This window comes from Mobula birostris, chromosome 13 (genome assembly GCF_030028105.1).
Source record: "Mobula birostris isolate sMobBir1 chromosome 13, sMobBir1.hap1, whole genome shotgun sequence".
In the NCBI taxonomy this organism is placed as follows: Eukaryota; Metazoa; Chordata; class Chondrichthyes; order Myliobatiformes; family Myliobatidae; genus Mobula; species Mobula birostris.
The window spans coordinates 1,999,411-2,019,919 of record NC_092382.1 but is presented as its reverse complement, the minus strand read 5'-3'; the positions used below and the strand labels follow the sequence as shown (position 1 = coordinate 2,019,919).

Genomic DNA, 20,509 nt, shown 5'->3' with positions numbered 1-20,509 from the left:
TCTTGTTCCACATACTCGCCACAGTCTGAGTGAAGATGATCCAATTCTCGTTCCCTTGAAACAATTCACCATTCATCCTTATCTCATGAACTCTACTTCCAGTCTAGGCTACTCATTATTTTATATAACCCTATCAAACCTCCTCTCGGGAATGAAGCCTGAGCTTATTCAACCTTTCCCTATAAATCAGGTCCCTACACTCCAGCAACATCCTTGTGTTCATTTCTGCACTCTTTCAATCTTGTTGATACATTTCCTGTAGGTAGGTGACAAGAACTGACACAATGTTCCAAGATTAGTCCTCAATAGAACTTCAACTTAACATCGGAATGCCGGTAATATACCTTAATTTCTGAAGGCCAATGTGCCAAAAGCTCCCTTTATTACCAATCTACCTGTAATACTGCTTAAAAGGAATTATCTATCTGTACTCCTAGATCTCTCTGTTTGAGCACACTGCTTAGGGTCTCTAATGTTTACGGTGTGAGTGGTACCCTGGTTTGTGCTAACAAAATGCAACATCTCAAACTTCTCTGCCTTTTTTCCTGTCCATACGCCACCGATCTCTGTGTACTCCTCAAGCTTGTTAATCCAGTTTACCACGTTATCATCCAGATCCTTCATACAGATGGAAATGACGGACCCTGGACCAATGCCTGCAGAGCACAACTAGTTACCAGCCTCCAGTCAAAGAGCCAATTATCTACATCTACACCCTGGCATCTCCATCAAATCCAATTAGTGGATTGGTGTCTAATCCAATTTATTATCTCATCCTGAATTATCATCACCCACTACTGATGGCATGCCCAACATCCCATACTTCCTCAGATTACTTCTAGAGCCTTTCTCAAATAATGGAACAACATCATGAGCTGCGCTGTAGTGCAGTAGTGAGCGTGGACTTATTGCTGTTCAGTGCATCATAGTTTGGAGTTAATTTCCGGTGTCCTCTGTGAGCACGTTCGTATGATCTTCCTCGTGTGCATGACGATTTTCGCTAGGTGATCTGGTTTATTCTCACAGTCTAAAGACGCACAAATATTGGTTTTTCTGGTGGGGAAGTCGAGGATCCAATTGCAGATACATAGGCCCAGGTTCTGGCTGCTTCGTTCAGAACATCAGAAATGATGGTGTTAAACGCTGAGCTGTAATCAATTAACAGCATCCTGACATGGGTATTTCAAGGCTGCGTGAGACGTAGTGAGTACCTATCCGCCGCAGGCCTATCGTGGCGATCGGCAAACTGCAGTGGATCCAGTTCATTGCTTAAGCAGGAGTTGAATCCGGCCATTACCAAGTTCTCAAAGAATGTCATCACCGTAGATATGAGTGTTAACGGACGATCGTTGTTAAGACAGCTCATTCTGCTCTTCTTAGGTACTGCTCGAATTGTTGAGCTCTTGAAGCAAGGACATTCGGAACATTGAAATCAGAGATTGAAAATGTATTTGAACACCCTGGTCAGGTGGTTGACACAGGTCTCTTCAGCCTTACCAAGTATTCCAGCAGTGCCTGTCGCAAATGTAGTTAATTCCCAAATGTAGTGTTTGTAATGAACCACACATTTCATCCCCTCTGTCGTTCCAGATTCCAACAACCCTCTGCCTGAAAATGTCTTCTTCTAGACATTCTCAAAACATCTTCCTTACTGCACTAAATGAGGGGTCACTCCCTTTATTATGCAACGGACCCCCAACACTTACCAAGAGGTCTATGGACTCCAAGTTGGGAAGCCTTGCTCGAAACCCATGTACTCTGCTTGGTCCTATTATTGATCCCAAACTGGTCATCAGCAGGTATCCTGCGAAGACCTCCGGTAGCAGCCTGTACTGCGGAAGATTTCAGCTACAGTCCTGCCTGGCAAACAGGCTGCTGTATCAACATCTCCCCACGAGAGCGGTCTGCCCCCATCTCACAGTCCCTTTCATCCGCCTTCCACTAGCCTTTCCGAGTCTAAGTTGATACTGTCATCTCCCAGGATCCCTATCCTATCCTGTACGAGTTGCGCAAAGTCTCCTTGGCCGGCCCCACACACTCCCAGGGTCTCACAATATCTCATTCCAGGTACCCTGCTTTCACCATGTCACGTCCTATTGCATCATTCAGGACCCACACCCTCCCCAGCCATGTGCTGTCACAATCCCGGGACCTCACCTTCTTCAGGTCAGACAATTCACATATTGATAATTCCGGCACAGTCGGCAGAAATTTTGCAATTAAACGTGCCTCCAGCTGGGGAGGAAGCAGCCGATCTGGACAGCGTGCAGGAGGGATTTACCCGAAAACAGACTGTAAAATGGCACATGGGTTTTAATGCAGACAAATGTGCACTTTGGAAGGACAACTGTGGGTAATAAATACAGTGAACTATAGGGCACTGTGAGTTCGGTAGGACAGGGTGATCTGGTATAATTCCTTGAAAGTGGTATCGCAGTGTGAAACCAGAGATTTTGGCACATTGGGCTTCATAAATCAAAGTATTGAGTAGAGGTGTTGGCAGGTTATGGTGAATTGTATAAAGAAATTGGTGAGGCCCAATTTAGAGCAGTGTGTGCTGTTCTAGTCACCTAGCGACAGGGAAGATATCAATATGATTGAAAGAGTGCACAGAAAAGTTACAGCGATGTTCCCTGGATTTGAAGACTTGAGTTAAGAGGTTAAGGTTTAACTGGTTAGGAATTTAGTTTAGGGCGATATGGTAACATAGTGGTTAGCAGAACGCTTTACAACGCCAACGACCTGCGTTCAAAACCCGCTGTCGTCTAAGGAGTTTATAAGTTTCTCTCTGTGACCACACGTTGCCGGTTTGCTCCCAGATTACGAAAGTGTTTCTACTAGTAATTTAATTAGTTACTGGCGTATATTTGGTGGCATGGACTTGTTGGGTCGTGCCGTAAAGGAAGGCAGAGAGGGAGAAATAAATTCTATACTATGTCCACTGGCTCCCGCTCATCTATTTCCAGAGCTACATTTTCTAAAGAGGTCCCACAGAGTACTAAAACATGCCAACCCTTTGACAAATATGTTCAAACATTATGCTGTGTTTTCATCATTTTCAGAATTAGTGTGAGTTCTTAAGTGATACTTGAGTGACTACTAGATGTTTAATTTGAAATTATTTTCAATCTACTAACCTGCTCCATGTTCAATTCTTGTATTCGTGCCATCTTCAGCTCTCCATAGCCACTGGAATATAGGCAGAAGTATGGACCATACTACTCCCATTGCAGTTCTTTCGCTGCCTTCAAAGTGAAAATCCGGGTTAAAGAGCAATGTAACACAGCACAGAAGCTAGCAGAAATACTTAGACCATATCATCACAAGACATAGGAGCAGAATTAGGCCATTCAGCCCATCGTGCCTGCTCCGCCATTCCACCATAGCTGATCCCAGATCCCACTCAACGCCACACACCTGCCCTCGCCATATCATTTGATGCCCTGACTGATCAGGAAACGATCAACTTCTGCCTTAGATACTGACTTGATCTCGACCACAGTCTGTGAAAGAGCAATCCACGGACTTACGACACTCTGTCAGGAAAAAGAAGAAATCATCCTAACCCCTGTTCTCAACGGTTGCCCCTCAATTTTGAATCTGTGCCCTTTAGTTCTGGATGGCCCCGACATAGGAAACATCCTGTCCACATCTACTCTATCTAGTCCTTTCAACATTCGGTAAGTTTCAATGGGATCCCCCCACATTCTTCTACTTTCCAGAGATTACAGGCTCATTTTTTCTACATTCAGGGTGTACAGACTCATAGCTGCCAAACGTTCCTCATATGTTAATCACTTAATTCCCGGAATTATCTTCGTGAATCTCCTCTGGATTCTCTCCAATGGCAAAAAAAAAGTGGTCCCAACACCGACCCCTGTGGAACACCACTAGTTACTAGCTACCAACCAGACAGGGATCCTTTTATTTCCACTCACTGCCTTCTTCGAATCAGCCAATGCTCTGACCATCTTAGTAACTTTCCTAAAAAAACACGGGCCCCTAACTTGGTAAGCAGCCTTATGTGTGGCACCTTGTCAAAGGCCTTCTGAAAGTCCAAATAGGCAACATCCACTGCATTTAATTTATCTATCCTTCTTGTTATCTCCTCAAAGAATTCCAACAGGCTCATCAAGCTAGATTTTCCCTCATGGAATCTATGCTGACTTTGTCCTATCTTGACCTGTCACTAAGTACTGCATAACGTCCTCCTGAACATTGACGCCAACATCTTCCAACCACCGAGGTCAGGCTGACTGGTCTATAATTTCCTTCCTACTGCCTTCCTCCTTTCTTAAAGAATTGAGTGAGATTTGCAATTTTCCAGTCTTCTGGTACCATGCCAAAGTCCAATGATTTTTGAAGGATCTTTTTTAATGCCACCACAATCTCCAACACTACATCATTCAGAAACCTAGGGTGCAGTTCATCTCGTCCAGGTGACTTATGCACTTTTTGGTCCTTCAGCTTTGTCACACATTCTCCCTTGTAATACTAACCTCACTCACCTTTCTTTCTTCACACACTACGACAACTGGCATACTGGCAGTGCCTTCCACAGTGAAAACTGATGCAAAATACTCATTTAGTTTATCTGCCATCTCCTTGTCTCCGTTATTAATTATCCTGCCTCATTATCTACTGGCCCTATATCCACTCTCATCTCTCAGCTTTTTTTTTTACATACCGGGAAAAACTTTAACTATCCACTTTGATATTATTTGTTAGCTTGCTTTCATGTTTATCTTTTCCCTCCTAATGTTTCTTTTAGTTGCTCTCTGTATGTTACAAATTCCCACTTTATCCTCTAACTTCTCAATATTTTTTGCTTTGTTGTATGCGCTCTCTGTTGCTTTTACAATAGCTTTGACTTCCCTTGTCAGCCACGGTTGTACTACTCGCCATTTTAGTATTTCTTCATTTTTGGAATACACATGTCCTGCGCCTTCCTTATCTTTTCCCAGAAACACACGCCATTGCTTTTCTTCTGACATCCCTGCCATCAGCTCCTTCCAATTCCTTTTGGCCAATGCCTCTCATACCAATGTAATTTCCCTTACTTCACTGAAATACTGCTACATCAGACTTTACTCTCTCCCTATCAAATTCCAAGTTGAACTCAATCATATTGTGATCATTGGTTCCAAAGAGTTCTTTTACCTTAAGCTCTCTAATTGCCTCTTGTTCATTACATAACACCCAGTCCAGAATAGATTATCCCCTAGCAGGGTCAAGGACAAAATGCTCTAAAAAGAAATCGCTTAGGCATTCAATAAACCCACTGTCTTGATATCCATTACCAACCTGAATTTCCCAATCGATTTTCAAGTTAAAATCTCCCATAACTCTCAAGGCATTGCCCTTTGGGCACACCTTCTTTATTTCCTGTTGCATTCTGTGGTCCACCGCCCAGCCACTGATCTGGGAATATAAATGTGAAAAATAATATGCAATGGACCTCTACACCCTCTGACTTCCAGAAGGCAATTGATAAGGCGCCACACGTGAGGCTGCTTAACGATATAAAATCCCATGGCATTACAGGAAAGATGCCGGCATGGATAGTGGAATGGCTGTGAGGCAGGAGGCAGCGAGTGGACCGCTGATGACTGGTGTTCCTCAGGGTCACTGTTGGGACCACTACCATTCACATTGTTTGTCAGTGATCTAGGTGATGACATTGATGGCGGAGTAGGTAGTGCTGAAGAAACAATGCAATTGCAGCAAGACTTAGACAAATTGGAAGAATGGGCAAAAAGAAGTGGCAGATAGAATACTGTTTTGGGAATTGTATGATAATGCATTTCAGTAAAAGGAACAATAGTGTGGACTGTTATCTAAACGGGCAGAAAGTTCCAACATCATAAGTGCAGAGGGACTTAGGAGTCCTCTCTCATGTGTCCCGGAAGGTTAATTTACAAGGTTGAATCTGTGGTGAAGAAGGAAAATTCCATGTTATAATATGTTTCAAGGAGAATAGAATGTAAATGCAAAAAGATAATGCGGAGCCTTTATCAGACACTGGTCAGGCCACACTTGCAGTATTGTCAATAGTTTTAGGGCCCCACATCTCAGAAGGGATACCCGGCTGATGGCGCAGCGGCACCAGTGCCGGACTTCGGAGCGAAGGTTCCCGAGTTCGATCCAGTCGGACCGCTCCCGGACACACTTTCTATCCGTGTCGGGTTGCGTGCTGAACTCGCAACTCGGCCCCGTAAAAAAAAATTGCACTGTGAGAAGGATGAGGGAGACCACTCACAGAATCTGCTTTCCTCCGAGACACCCACTGGAAACAAGGTTGTCGCCGAAGCTCTGGTGGAGTATGACACACACACAAAAAAATATCTCAGAAAGGATATATTGTCATTGGAGAGAATCCAGGGGAGGTTCATGACGATGATTCCGGGAATGAAGGGCTTAACATATAAGGAACATCTGGCAGCTTTGAGCCTGTACTCACTGGAATTTAGAAGAATGCGAGGGGATCTCAATGAAACATATCGAGAGTCGAAAGGACTACATTGGCTGGATGTGGAGAGGATGTTCCCTATGGTGGGGTATCCAGAACTAGAGAGCACAGCCTCAAAATTGAAGGCGACACTTCAGAACAAAAGAAAGGAGGAACTTGTTCAGCCGGAGAGTATTGAATCTGTGGAATGCTCTGCCACAGACTGCAGTGGAGGCCAAGTCTGCCGATGTACTTCAGGAGGAATGTGGGCGCTTCCTGCTCAGTCAGGGCATCAGAGGATATGGCGAGAAGGCAGGTGTACGGGGTCGAATGCAATCCTGGATCAGCTACGAAGGATTGGCGGAGCAGACCCAATGGGCTGAATGGCCTAATTATGCTCCTGTGGCTTATGACCTACTCAGGGGCTTGAAACTAGAGTTTCAGTGGATGGGAACCACTGTACTAGGGCAGATAGTGGAGTGGTTGTGCGGACAATCTACCCAGGCCTACAGATAAAGTAAGTAATGGTAAGGTTGTGGGAATGCAGTTCGGAGTTGCTTCTATATTACTGCAAGGAGTATTGTTCATAAGGCAGATAAGCTCAGAGAATGGATCACTATATGTGATTGCTAGTCATTAACTCGATTTGGTCTCTGAAGAGTCAGGACCGGCAGCCTAATATCCCCCATTTCTGTTGTTTTAGACATGACAGAGTGAGAGGGAATAGAGGGTAAGGTGTGGCATTTACTAAACAAGGAATGTGTAATGTAAACGCTCAGACAGGGCAGACTGGACAGCTCATCTACGGAAGCACGGACTAGACTGGTCAAATCACTACATTAAAGCACACCAGAATCCTCTGTGGATTCATCCCTTGTCCAGTCATGCCTTAGATTTATAGAACGCTACAACACAGAAAACAGGCCCTTCAACCGAAATATTGATCTGCTTAGTCCAATTGACCTGCACCCGGTACATGTCCTTCCCATTCATGTATCCTTCTAGAATTCTCTTGAATGTTGAAATCGCACCAATCCACAGGCAGCTTGTTCCACAGACTTGCCACACTCTGAGTGAAGATGATCCCGTTCTTGTTCCCCTTAAACATTTCACCATTCATCCTTATCTCATGAACTCAACTTCCAGTCTAGACTGCTCAATATTTTATATAACTCTAACAAATCTCCTCTCTTTCTCCTTCGCTCTCAGGAATAAAGTCTGAACCTATTCAACCTTTCACTGTAAATCAGGTCCTTACATTCCAGCAACATCCATGCATTTTTTCTGCACTCTTTCAATCTTGTTCATATATTTCCTTTAGGTAGCCAACGAGAACTGACAATACTCCAAATTAGTTCTCAATAGAACTTTAACTTAACATCAGAATTCCTGTAACACAATACCATATTTTCTGAAGGCCAATATGCCAAAAGCTTTCTTTCCCACCCTATCTACCTGTGATGCTACTTACAAGGAATTCTCCATCTGTACTCCTGGATCTCTGTTTGATCGCACTGCTCAGTGTTTACGGTGTAAATGCTACCCAGGCTTGTCCTCGCAAAATGCAACACCTCACACTTCTTTGCATTACCATCCATCTATGATTTTCAGCCAAGTCTTCAGCTGGTCCAGATCCCACTGCATGCCTTGACAGCCTTTTCCTCTGACAATACACCACCAGTCTCGGTGTAATCCTCATATTTTTTAATCCAATTTATCACATTATTATCCAGATCCTTCATACAGTTGGAAACAACAACAGATCCTGGACCAATCCCTGCAGCGCCCAACTGGTTACCGGCCTCCAGTCAGAGAACCACCTATCTACAACTACACTCTGGCATCTGCAACAAATCCAGTTAGTGGTTTACTGTCTAATCTAATTTATTATCTCACCCTGAATGCCAAGTGACTGAATATTCTTGACTAACTTCCCATGAAGATTCTTATAATGGTCCTTGCCAAGATGCATGTAGACAACATTTACTATCTGTCCATCACCAACCTTCCTCAAAAAAACCTTTACAAGTTTGGAAGGACATGACATATGACCACACAACTGTGTTGAATATCCCTAATCATCTCCGTCCATCAAAATTCTATTACTTCGAGCACCCTTAAACACATCACCCACTACTGACGGCACTTCCACCATCCCATACTTCCTCAGATTATTTTAGTGCCTTTCTCAACCAATGGAACAACATCATGAGTGACATTGTGGTGCAGTGTTGAGTGTGTCACTATTGCTGCTCAGTGCATCAGAGTTTGGAGTTCAGTTCCGATTCACTGTGAGCACGTTCTTACGATCCTACTCGTGTGCACAACGGTTTTCTCCGGGTGATCGGGTTTTTTCTCACAAGCAAAAGACGCTCAAAATATTGGTTTTCTGGTGATGAAATCAAAGATCCAGTCACAGAGGGATGCAAGGCCGCGTGGTGACGCAATGAGAGCATATCCGTCGCAGACCTATTTGTGGCAATTGGCAAACTGCAGTAGATTCAGTTCCTTGTTGAAGCTGGAGTTGATTGTAGCCGTAACCAAACTCTAAAATAACCTCATAATCTTACATATGAGTGCTAATGGACGCTAGTCGTTACGACAGCTCACCCTGCATTTCTTGTACAGGGGGGTTCCGGTTGAACTGTTGACTCTTGAAGCAGCTGGGAAATTTCGAATGCAGAGATGAGAGATTGAAGATGTATTTGAACACCCCGTCAGGTGGCTGACACAGGTTTTTTGAGCCTTACGAAGTGCTCCATCTGTGCCTGGCGTCCACATAGTTAAGTTTCAATTGTTGTGTTCGTAATGACCCACACATTTTGTCCCCTCTGGTGTTGCGGATTCCAACAGCTCTCTGCCTGAAGATTTCTTCAAGTCCTCTCAAAACATCTTCCCCATTGCACTAAACGAGAGGTTCAGGCCCTTTATTATGTAATGGACCCCTAAAAATAACTGACGGTTTCTATACACTCCACGTTGGGAACCCTTGCTCTATACCCATGTACTCTGCTGGATCCTATTCCTACTCCTAAATTGGTCATCAGCAAATATCCTGCGATGATCAGCGGTAGCGGCCTGTACTGCAGGAGATTTCAGCTCCAGTCCTGCCTGAGAAATAGGCTGCTGTATCAGCATCTCGCAGGTTGACAAGCCGAGAGCGGTCTGCCTCCATCACACGGTCCCTTTCACACACCTTCCGAGTTTAATTTGATAATCTCATCTCCCAGGACCCCATCCTACACGAGTTGCCCAATGTCTCACTGGCAGGCCCCACACAGTCCCACGGTCTCACAATGTCTGATTCCAGACAAACTGCCTTCACTGTGTCATTTATTGTTCCATCCTTCGGGACCCACACCTTCCCCAGCCGTGTGCTGTCATAATCCCAGGACCTCACCTTCTTCAGTTCAAACAATTCATAAATCGATAATTCCGGCATGGTGGGGAGAGTTTGTGCCATTCAGCTTAACTCCAACTGATCTGGACAGGGTGCAGGAGGGATTCACCAGGAAAGAGACTGTGAAATGGCACATGGGTTTTAATGCAGACAAATGTGTACTTTCAAAGGACAAGTGAGAGTAATAATTACGCAGTGAACTATAAGGCACTGTGAGTGTTGTAGGACGGGGGATCTGGGATAATTCCTTAAAAGTGGTATCACAGGTAGCTAGTGTGAAACCAGAAATCTTGGCACATTGGGCTTCACAGATCAAAGTATTGATTAGAGGAATTGGCATTTATGTTGAAGTGCATAATAAGTTGGCGAAGCCTTACTTGGAGCAGTGTCTGCTGCTCTGGTCACATAACGACAGGAAAGATATCAGTATGATCGAAAGATCAGAGAAAAGTTACAACGATCTCGTCTGAATGTGAAGTCCTGAGTAAGAGGTTAAGTCTGAAATGTTGAACTGGTTAGCAATTTAGTTTAGACAAGAATGATAACAGCGGTTAGCAGAATGTTTTACAGCGACAGAGAGCAGCATTCAAAGCCCGCTGTTGTCTGAGGAGTTTATACATTTCTCTCTGTGACCACACGGGTTTCCGATCGGCTCCCACATTACAACGATGTTTGGGCTAGTAGCTAATTAGTCACTGACGTATATTTCGTGGCAACGAGTTAGTGGGAGGTAGAGAGGGAGAAGTAAATTCTGTGCCATATCCACTGGCTCCTGCTCATATACTTCAAGAGCTACATTTCCTAAAAAGGTCCCACAGAGTTCTGAATCATCTCTGCCCTTTGACAAAGTTCACACAGTATGTTGTGCTTACACCAATTTCAGAATTAGTGCGAGTACTTAAGTAATACTTGAGTGACTACTAGATGTTTAATTTGAAACTATTTGCAATCTACTAACCTATTCCATGATCAGGCCTTCCAGAGGGCTTCGATTCTATGGCTTCCCCTTGCGATAAGTTTTCAGGCTGAGGTTTACTGGATTCTCCTCCCATTTCAGTGGTTTTGCCGCCTTCAAAATGAAAATCCAGGTTAAAGGCTAATGCAACACACCACGGAAGCTTGTAGAAATATTTAGGCCATACGATCATAAGACATAGGAGCAGAATTAGGCCATTCAGCCCATTGTTTCTGTTCCGCCATTCCACCAGAGCTGATCCCAGATCCCACTCAACGCCACACACCTTCTCGCCATATACTTTGATGCACTGAATGATGAGGAAACGATTAACTTTTGCCTTAGATATACCCACGGACTTAGTCTGCACCACAGTCTGTGAAAGAGCAATCCACAGATTTACTACTCTCTGATTTAAAAAAAAAACAAAAATCATCCTAACCCCTGTTCTAAACAGTCACCCCTCAAGTACGAGTCCTCTAGTTCTGGATGTCCCCAACATAGGAAACATCCTCTCCTCATCTACCTCATCTAGGCCTTTAAACATTCGGTCAGTTACAATGAGATCCCCCCACGTTTTTGTACATTTCAGGGACTACATGCCCATAGCTGCCAAACACTCCTGATATGTGAAACTCTAATCTGCGGAATCATCCTCGTGAATGTCCTCTGGACTCTCCCCAATGGGAACTCATTGCGTCTCCAGCAGGACGGTTGGAGACTCAATGAGATCGTATCCGCCGCAGACATATTGTGGCGATCAGCAAATTGCAGTAGATCCAGTTCCTTGCTGAAGCTGGAGTTGATTTAACTCATAACAAAACTCTAAACTAACTTCATCACTATAGATATGAGTGCTAATGGACGAGAGTCGTTAAGACAGCTCACCCTGCATTCTTTGGGTTCTGGTTGAATTGTTGACCCTTGAAGCAGGTGGGAAATTCCGAATGCAGAAATGAGATTGAAAATGTATTTGAACACCCCGGTCAGGTGGTTGACACGGGTCTCTTCAGCCTTACCAAGTATTCCAGCAGTGCCTGTCGCCAATGTAGTTAATTCCCAAATGCAGTGTTTGTAATGAACCACACATTTCATCCCCTCTGTCGTTCCAGATTCCAACAACCCTCTGCCTGAAAATGTCTTCTTCTAGACATTCTCAAAACATCTTCCTTACTGCACTAAATGAGGGGTCACTCCCTTTATTATGCAACGGACCCCCAACATTTACCAAGAGGTCTATTGACTCCAAGTTGGGAAGCCTTGCTCGAAACCCATGTACTCTGCTTGGTCCTATTATTGATCCCAAACTGGTCATCAGCAGGTATCCTGCGAAGACCTCCGGTAGCAGCCTGTACTGCGGAAGATTTCAGCTACAGTCCTGCCTGACAAACAGGCTGCTGTATCAACATCTCCCCACGAGAGCGGTCTGCCCCCATCTCACAGTCCCTTTCATCCGCCTTCCATTAGCCTTTCCGAGTCTAAGTTGATACTGTCATCTCCCAGGATCCCGCATCCTATACGAGTTGCGCAAAGTCTCCCTGGCCGGCCCCACACACTCCCAGGGTCTCACAATATCTCATTCCAGGTACCCTGCTTTCACCATGTCACGTCCTATTGCATTATTCAGGACCCACACCCTCCCCAGCCATGTGCTGTCACAATCCCGGGACCTCACCTTCTTCAGGTCGGACAATTCACATATTGATAATTCCGGCACAGTCGGCAGAAATTTTGCAATTAAACGTGCCTCCAGCTGGGGAGGAAGCAGCCGATCTGGACAGCGTGCAGGAGGGATTTACCCGAAAACAGACTGTAAAATGGCACATGGGTTTTAATGCAGACAAATGTGCACTTTGGAAGGACAACTGTGGGTAATAAATACAGTGAACTATAGGGCACTGTGAGTTTGGTAGGACAGGGTGATCTGGTATAATTCCTTGAAAGTGGTATCGCAGTGTGAAACCAGAGATTTTGGCACATTGGGCTTCATAAATCAAAGTATTGAGTAGAGGTGTTGGCAGGTTATGGTGAATTGTATAAAGAAATTGGTGAGGCCCAATTTAGAGCAGTGTGTGCTGTTCTAGTCACCTAACGACAGGAAAGATATCAGTATGATTGAAAGATCAGAGAAAAGTTACAACGATCTCGTCTGAATGTGAAGTCCTGAGTTAAGTCTGAAATGTTGAACTGGTTAGCAATTTAGTTTAGACAAGTATGATAACAGCGGTTAGCAGAATGTTTTACAGCGACAACGAGCAGCATTCGAAGTCCGCTGTTGTCTGAGGAGTTTATACATTTCTCTCTGTGACCACACGGGTTTCCGATCGGCTCCCACATTACAACGATGTTTGGGCTAGTAGCTAATTAGTCACTGACGTATATTTCATGGCAACGAGTTAGTGGGAGGTAGAGAGGGAGAAGTAAATTCTGTGCCATATCCACTGGCTCCTGCTCATATACTTCAAGAGCTACATTTTCTAAAAAGGTCCCACAGAGTTCTGAATCATCTCTGCCCTTTGACAAAGTTCACACAGTATGTTGTGCTTACACCAATTTCAGAATGAGAGCGAGTACTTAAGTAATACTTGAGTGACTACTAGATGTTTAATTTGAAACTATTTGCAATCTACTAACCTATTCCATGATCAGGCCTTCCAGAGGGCTTCGATTCTATGGCTTCCGCTTGCGATAAGTTTTCAGGCTGAGCTTTACTGGATTCTCCTCCCATTTCAGTGGTTTTGCCGCCTTCAAAATGAAAATCCAGGTTAAAGGCTAATGCAACACACCACGGAAGCTTGTAGAAATATTTAGGCCATACGATCATAAGACATAGGAGCAGAATTAGGCCATTCAGCCCATTGTTTCTGTTCCGCCATTCCACCAGAGCTGATCCCGGATCCCACTCAACGCCACACACCTTCTCGCCATATACTTTGATGCACTGAATGATGAGGAAACGATTAACTTTTGCCTTAGATATACCCACGGACTTAGTCTGCACCACAGTCTGTGAAAGAGCAATCCACAGATTTACTACTCTCTGATTTAAAAAAAAACAAAAATCATCCTAACCCCTGTTCTAAACAGTCATCCCTCAAGTACGAGTCCTCTAGTTCTGGATGTCCCCAACATAGGAAACATCCTCTCCTCATCTACCTTATCTAGGCCTTTAAACATTCGGTCAGTTACAATGAGATCCCCCCACGTTTTTGTACATTTCAGGGACTACATGCCCATAGCTGCCAAACACTCCTGATATGTGAAACTCTAATCTGCGGAATCATCCTCGTGAATGTCCTCTGGACTCTCCCCAATGGGAACTCATTGCGTCTCCAGCAGGACGGTTGGAGACTCAATGAGATCGTATCCGCCGCAGACATATTGTGGCGATCGGCAAATTGCAGTAGATCCAGTTGCTTGCTGAAGCTGGTGTTGATTTAACTCATAACAAAACTCTAAAATAACTTCATCACCATAGATATGAGTGCTAATGGACGAGAGTCGTTAAGACAGCTCACCCTGCATTCTTTGGGTTCTGGTTGAATTGTTGACCCTTGAAGCAGGTGGGAAATTCCGAATGCAGAAATGAGATTGAAAATGTATTTGAACACCCCGGTCAGGTGGTTGACACGGGTCTCTTCAGCCTTACCAAGTATTCCAGCAGTGCCTGTCGCCAATGTAGTTAATTCCCAAATGCAGTGTTTGTAATGAACCACACATTTCATCCCCTCTGTCGTTCCAGATTCCAACAACCCTCTGCCTGAAAATGTCTTCTTCTAGACATTCTCAAAACATCTTCCTTACTGCACTAAATGAGGGGTCACTCCCTTTATTATGCAACGGACCCCCAACATTTACCAAGAGGTCTATTGACTCCAAGTTGGGAAGCCTTGCTCGAAACCCATGTACTCTGCTTGGTCCTATTATTGATCCCAAACTGGTCATCAGCAGGTATCCTGCGAAGACCTCCGGTAGCAGCCTGTACTGCGGAAGATTTCAGCTACAGTCCTGCCTGACAAACAGGCTGCTGTATCAACATCTCCCGACGAGAGCAGTCTGCCCCCATCTCACAGTCCCTTTCATCCGCCTTCCATTAGCCTTTCCGAGTCTAAGTTGATACTGTCATCTCCCAGGATCCCGCATCCTATACGAGTTGCGCAAAGTCTCCCTGGCCGGCCCCACACACTCCCAGGGTCTCACAATATCTCATTCCAGGTACCCTGCTTTCACCATGTCACGTCCTATTGCATTATTCAGGACCCACACCCTCCCCAGCCATGTGCTGTCACAATCCCGGGACCTCACCTTCTTCAGGTCAGACAATTCACATATTGATATTTCCGGCTGTTGATAGGGCAAAATTGCATTCAACGGGATCAGTTGCAATGTAAAAGTTGGGCAAAATCGAAAAGGGTGAATACAAGACCGATGGGGTTATATCTGAATATGGGCTGTATATGGAACAAAAATGACGGACTTGCAGCACATCCGCCCATTGGCAGGTATGATGATGCAGGCGTCACTGAATCCGGGCTGAAAGAAGGTTATAGCTGGGAGCTTAATTTCCCAAGATACAGCTTGTTTCGAAAAGGCAGGCAGGAAGGCACAGAGGGGCCAGTGTTGTTCGTTGGTAAAAAAAAAATGATCTAAATCATTAGAAGGTGGTGACATCGGCCCGGAAGGTGTTGCATCATTGTGGATAGAGCTAAGGAACCACAAGAATAAAAAAAATCTTAATGGGAATTACCTATAGACCCCCAAGCAGTTGTAAGGATGTGCTGTACAAATTATAATGGGAGATGGAAACTGCATTCCCAAAGGCTAATGTTACAATAGTCATGGTTACTTGAATATGCAGGTAGATTGGGAAAATCAGGCTAGACTCCAGAAGGGGGAATTTTGAGAGCGGCAACGAGAAGGCTTTTTTTTTAAATCATTACAGCTCGTGGTTGAAACCACTCAGGGATTAGTTATCTTGGGTTGGCTGTTGTGCACTGAACCACGATTGATGACAGTCCTTAAGTTAAAATAACCCTCAGGGGCAAGTGATCATATTATGATGGACATCACTTTGGAATTTGAGAAGGAGGAGCTAAAGTCAGATGTATCAGTGTTACAGTGGAGTAAAGGGCATTGCAAAAGCATGAGACAGGAACTGGGCAGAACGGATTGGAAAAAAACACTGGCAGCGATGACAGCACAGCAGCAAGGGCTGGAATTTCTAGAAAAGTCCTGCTGTTGTTCGACTATCTGCATACTGATCCAGAACGTCATTGTAGATAGCGAGAAAAAAGCTGAAGGTAGAGAATTGGAGAGCAGGTAAAAACCAACAGAAGCCAATAAGGAGAAAAAAAGCTTAAATATGAAGGCAAAATAACCAATAATATAAAAGATGATACCAAAAGAATTTTCAAATGTCTGAAGAGTGAAAGAGAGGTTACAGTTGATATCGAACTACTGGAAAGTAATACTGGAGAAGTTGTAAAGGGGGGGGCGAAATTATCAAATAGCGGATGAAATATCTAAATATTTTGTGTCAGTCTTTACCAGAAATCTATCAAATTCGAGTGTCAGGTGTAGAAGTACATGTACATGCCATTATTCAGGAGAAAGAACTTGGGGCACTGAAAGATCTGAATGCAGATATATCACCTGAACCAGTTGACCTCCATCCAGTGTTCTAAAAAAGGTAGCACTGTATCTTTTGCACCAAACAACTTCCAGTTCTTTACTGTACCTATCCCCCTTCCTATTTCACCTATCACCTTCTGTTTTGTCCTCCCACCACCAACAGCACCCCCCCCCAATCCCCACGCACCACCTTCTAATTCTGCTCCTCAGCTTTTTTCTCCAGCCCTGATGAAGGATCTCGGACGGAAACGGCGACTATGCATTTTCCCATCGATGCTGGTGAATTCCTCCAGCATTTTGTGTGTTTCAAGCAAATGTTTCTATCGTCCGATTTGATTCAGGTTTAATGTTTTGCTTCGGCGCACGCTGACAAAGAGTACATACATCCCGACAATTCGATCTGCTCCAGGGAGCAACTGCGACCTGCATCCCGGTTCAGTTCGGTTGTTGTCATTGCATTAATTTATTGTTTACTTTGGGAGCAGTTTATTGTCAGTCTGTAAACCCAGAGAGAGCTCAGGACAAATATCACTGAGGGTTTATTAAACAGAGACAGCAAACGGAAGTGCACTGTGCACTCTGGTCAAAGTTTATAGATTTGGAATGATCGTTCCTTTTGAACACTGGACATCCCCTTCGCCAGATTTAACTATTGCCCCTCTGCTTACAGCTGCGCTGATCTCAGAGTCGGACCGTTTATAAACCAACCTTCAGCTTTTGTCCACAATAAGGCCATTATAATAAAGAATATGAATATACTTCACCTTCAAATTAGTGCTCACTTACTAGAAATAAATAAACTGATCAAACAGATAAAATTATGATTAATGGTTCTGTTTACTTTTCTCCCTTTGGTGTGTTTCCCCGCTAACACGTTTACTTTACAAAGACATGAGCTATTTCCCCGTACTGAGAGATGGAAACCCCTTTAACATTAAGTTTACCGGAGGTGCATTGTCAGCCAGAGGATGCTGATGGGAGATTTAATAACATTCACATCCCGCATTTACTGTGACCAACGCAGATCATCCTCAATACTTCCTCTCACCTGTAACATCTTACTCACTCGCTCATCAAGGACCTGCAGGATTACAAGATTTATTGAAAGACTCAGCTTCTCCTAAACATGGCCATTTTATTGGTACACAGCTGGTTGATACATATCAGCCACTCATGTGGCAGCAGCGCTGTTAGTTTTTTTTAAGAATGAAGGTCAAGAGCTTTAGACAAAGATCGCTGTAGGTCTATTAAGCAAACACAACAGAAGGAAGGGCACAGTTTACGCTGATAAAAGGTTATGGGTTTGAAGTAATCATTCCTTTTCAACACTGAACATTCCCTTTTAACTGTGCCTCCGCTGCCTGGAGCTGCACTGATCTCAGAATCGGACCATTTACAAAGCAATCTTCGACATTTCTTCACATTGGGATGTATTGTAATAATGGGCACGGCAGCAACACTGTCACCATTACAATCTGAAGATAGCCACGTCCTAAAGAGTACAGCAAGATAAGAATATATTTCCCCTTCAGATTAGTGTTCACTTTCTTAGAATAAACCTTATCAATCAGATAAAATTATGGCTGATGGGTTTGTTTTCTTTTCTCCCGTTGGTACATTTATTTTACGAATACCTGAGTTGATTCCCTTTACTGAGTGATGAAATCCCCTTTAACATTAAATTCACTGGATGTGTTTTGTCAGCCAGAGTTTGCTTATGGGAGATTTAATAACATTCACATCCCGCATTCCCTGAGCCGAACGCAGATCAGTCTGTGATCTCGGTGCCTCAATCCTGCCTCTCACCTGCAACGTCTTACTCACTTGTTCGTCAAGGACCATTACACTGCAGAATTACAAAATTTAATAAAAGACTGCTTCTCCTGAATGTGGCCATTTTATTGGGTACACCTCTACACCAGCTGGTTAATGCATATCAGCCAATCACGTAGCAGCAGCTGTGTTAGTTTTTTTTAAAGAATGAAGTTTAAGAGGTTTGGATATTATTCAGATCAAAATGCAGAACTGGGGACAAATGTGAGCTCAGTGACATTGACCGTGAAATGATTGTTGGTGCCAGACGGTGCAGTTTGAATGTCTTCAAACCTGTTGAACTCCAGAGATTTGCACACACAGCAGTCTCGGTTTACAGAGAATGGGGCAGAACATATAACACCCAGTGAGAGGCAGTCCTGTGGACAACAATGAGAGAGTGCAGAGGAGAATGGGCAGGCTGGTTCAATCTGACAGGAACTCAAATAACAACTCGTTACAACAGTGGGGTGAAGAAGAGCAGCACTGAACAAGTAACGTGCCGAACATTGACGTGGACGGGATACAATAGCAGAAGACCACAAACATATAATCAATGGCCACTTAGTAGGTACAGGAGGTACACAATAAAGGGCCCACTGAGCGTCGACTTCGATATTTTTAACACCAGCCAGTGCGATTTATTCAGGAATTTTTATTTTAAATATCACTGCCCTATGTACCCATTCTTTGATTAAAACAGAAGTACATACAGAAAACAAACACACACAAGCGCGCGCGCGCACACACACACACACACACATACACACACACACACACACAGATGTGTAAAGCAGCACAATTTCAAAGATAACATTGAACTGGTAAAAACACTGGAAACACTGCTATGACGACTGTACGTATTCAAACTAGCGCTCCCACCCAGGGCAGTCTCTGTCATTAACTCGCGCTGAGCTTCCGATTCTGTCACCAGCGAATCCGAGCACCTCATTTTTTGGGGTTCAAACAGACCCATTGCACCCTGAGCAAAGTGCAGTTGATAATCGGCTCATAAAGGCTTCGTCTTAATCAACACACAACTCCATGCCCTGTTCGCTGGCGCATGCATTGAAACACACAAATACCAATTCAAACAGATGGTGCCTAAATCTTTTTTGATGTTTATTGTTCAGTATGTCCCGCTTCCTATCTTTTTCATCGGCTTCTGATTACCACCCCGACCAATGTGATACTGCGCTATGGGCTTTGCAGGCAAACAAACTTTCTCTGGTTAAAGATCAGCTCTTGGTGACACACAGCTCTATCAGCGGATCTCTCCGTCAGCTGTCCTTGGTGAGTCACACAAGTCGTGCTGTACAAACAGAGCAGTTGGGACAGGTTACTGCTGTTCATACGAGAAAGCTGTCATGAATCCTCGGAGCTGCACTTCAGAACAATCACCGTGACCTGCCGCTCGTTGCCCCATCAAGCCGCCGATTTAATGACATCTGCCATTACACTTGTCAGGATAGAGAACGTTGGACTTACGTTTCAGAAAGGGAAGTACAGGCGAGTCACGAAATTACAGGTCGATGCACTTTCCTTGAAAGTGTGGCGGGGGGGGCGGGGTGTAAAGATTCTAGGTGATGGCATTCACTCGCTTCTGGAAAAGATAGTCAATAGCACAAAGAGGGAGGGGAAACAGAGAATATATGGGGAATTAATGTGATCTAAGTGACTTTGACCATGATCACTGGTGCCAGACGTGATGCCCTGAGTATTACAGAAACTTATCATCCCTTGGATATTCACGCACAAATCGCCCGGTTTGTGGGGAATGGTACAGAGAACAGAAAACAAAAAGATCGAGTGGGCGTAATTCTGTGGACAGAAACGCCTTGTTAATGAGATAGATCAAGGAAATTGTCCAGACTAATTGAATGTTACAGGAAGGTGACAGTAACTCAGATAACCACGCACTCCAACGGCAGCATGCAGAAGTGCATTACTGAATGCGTAACATGCCGAACATTGAACCTGCATGGGGTACAGCAGAAGATCCCGAGCATATGCTCAGTGACCACAATATTGGGTACAGGAAGTATATAATACAGAGCCCACTGACGTCCATGTTTATATCAACTGCCAGTGAGAGTTTTAGTTCAAATATCACTCCCAGGGATAGATTTTAAGAGTCGCGAGGTAATGATGCAGCTCTATAAAACTCTGGTTAGGACACACTTGGAGTACTGTGTCCAGATCTGGTCGCCTCACTACAGGAAGGATGTGGAAGCATTGGAAAGGGTACAGAGGAGATTTATCA

General features: G+C 44.2%; 1 protein-coding gene across 3 annotated transcripts in view; it reads right to left on the bottom strand.

Moving 5' to 3' along the window:
• LOC140208193 (NACHT, LRR and PYD domains-containing protein 3-like) overlaps window positions 1-20,509 on the bottom strand; it is a 59,942-nt gene that overhangs the window by 17,887 nt on the left and 21,546 nt on the right. The window contains exons 2-4 of one of the 3 annotated variants that reach the window (XM_072276696.1): window positions 13,438-13,548; window positions 10,807-10,917; window positions 3,138-3,245 (exon numbers count right to left, since the gene is read on the bottom strand). In XM_072276696.1, coding sequence (XP_072132797.1) covers window positions 3,138-3,245; window positions 10,807-10,917; window positions 13,438-13,531 — 313 coding nt within the window. In that variant the 5' untranslated portion in view covers window positions 13,532-13,548. Of the gene's footprint in view, window positions 1-3,137; window positions 3,246-5,304; window positions 5,422-10,806; window positions 10,918-13,437; window positions 13,549-20,509 lie in introns of those variants that run through there. The other 2 variants (XM_072276698.1, XM_072276697.1) reach the window with 2 other exon arrangements.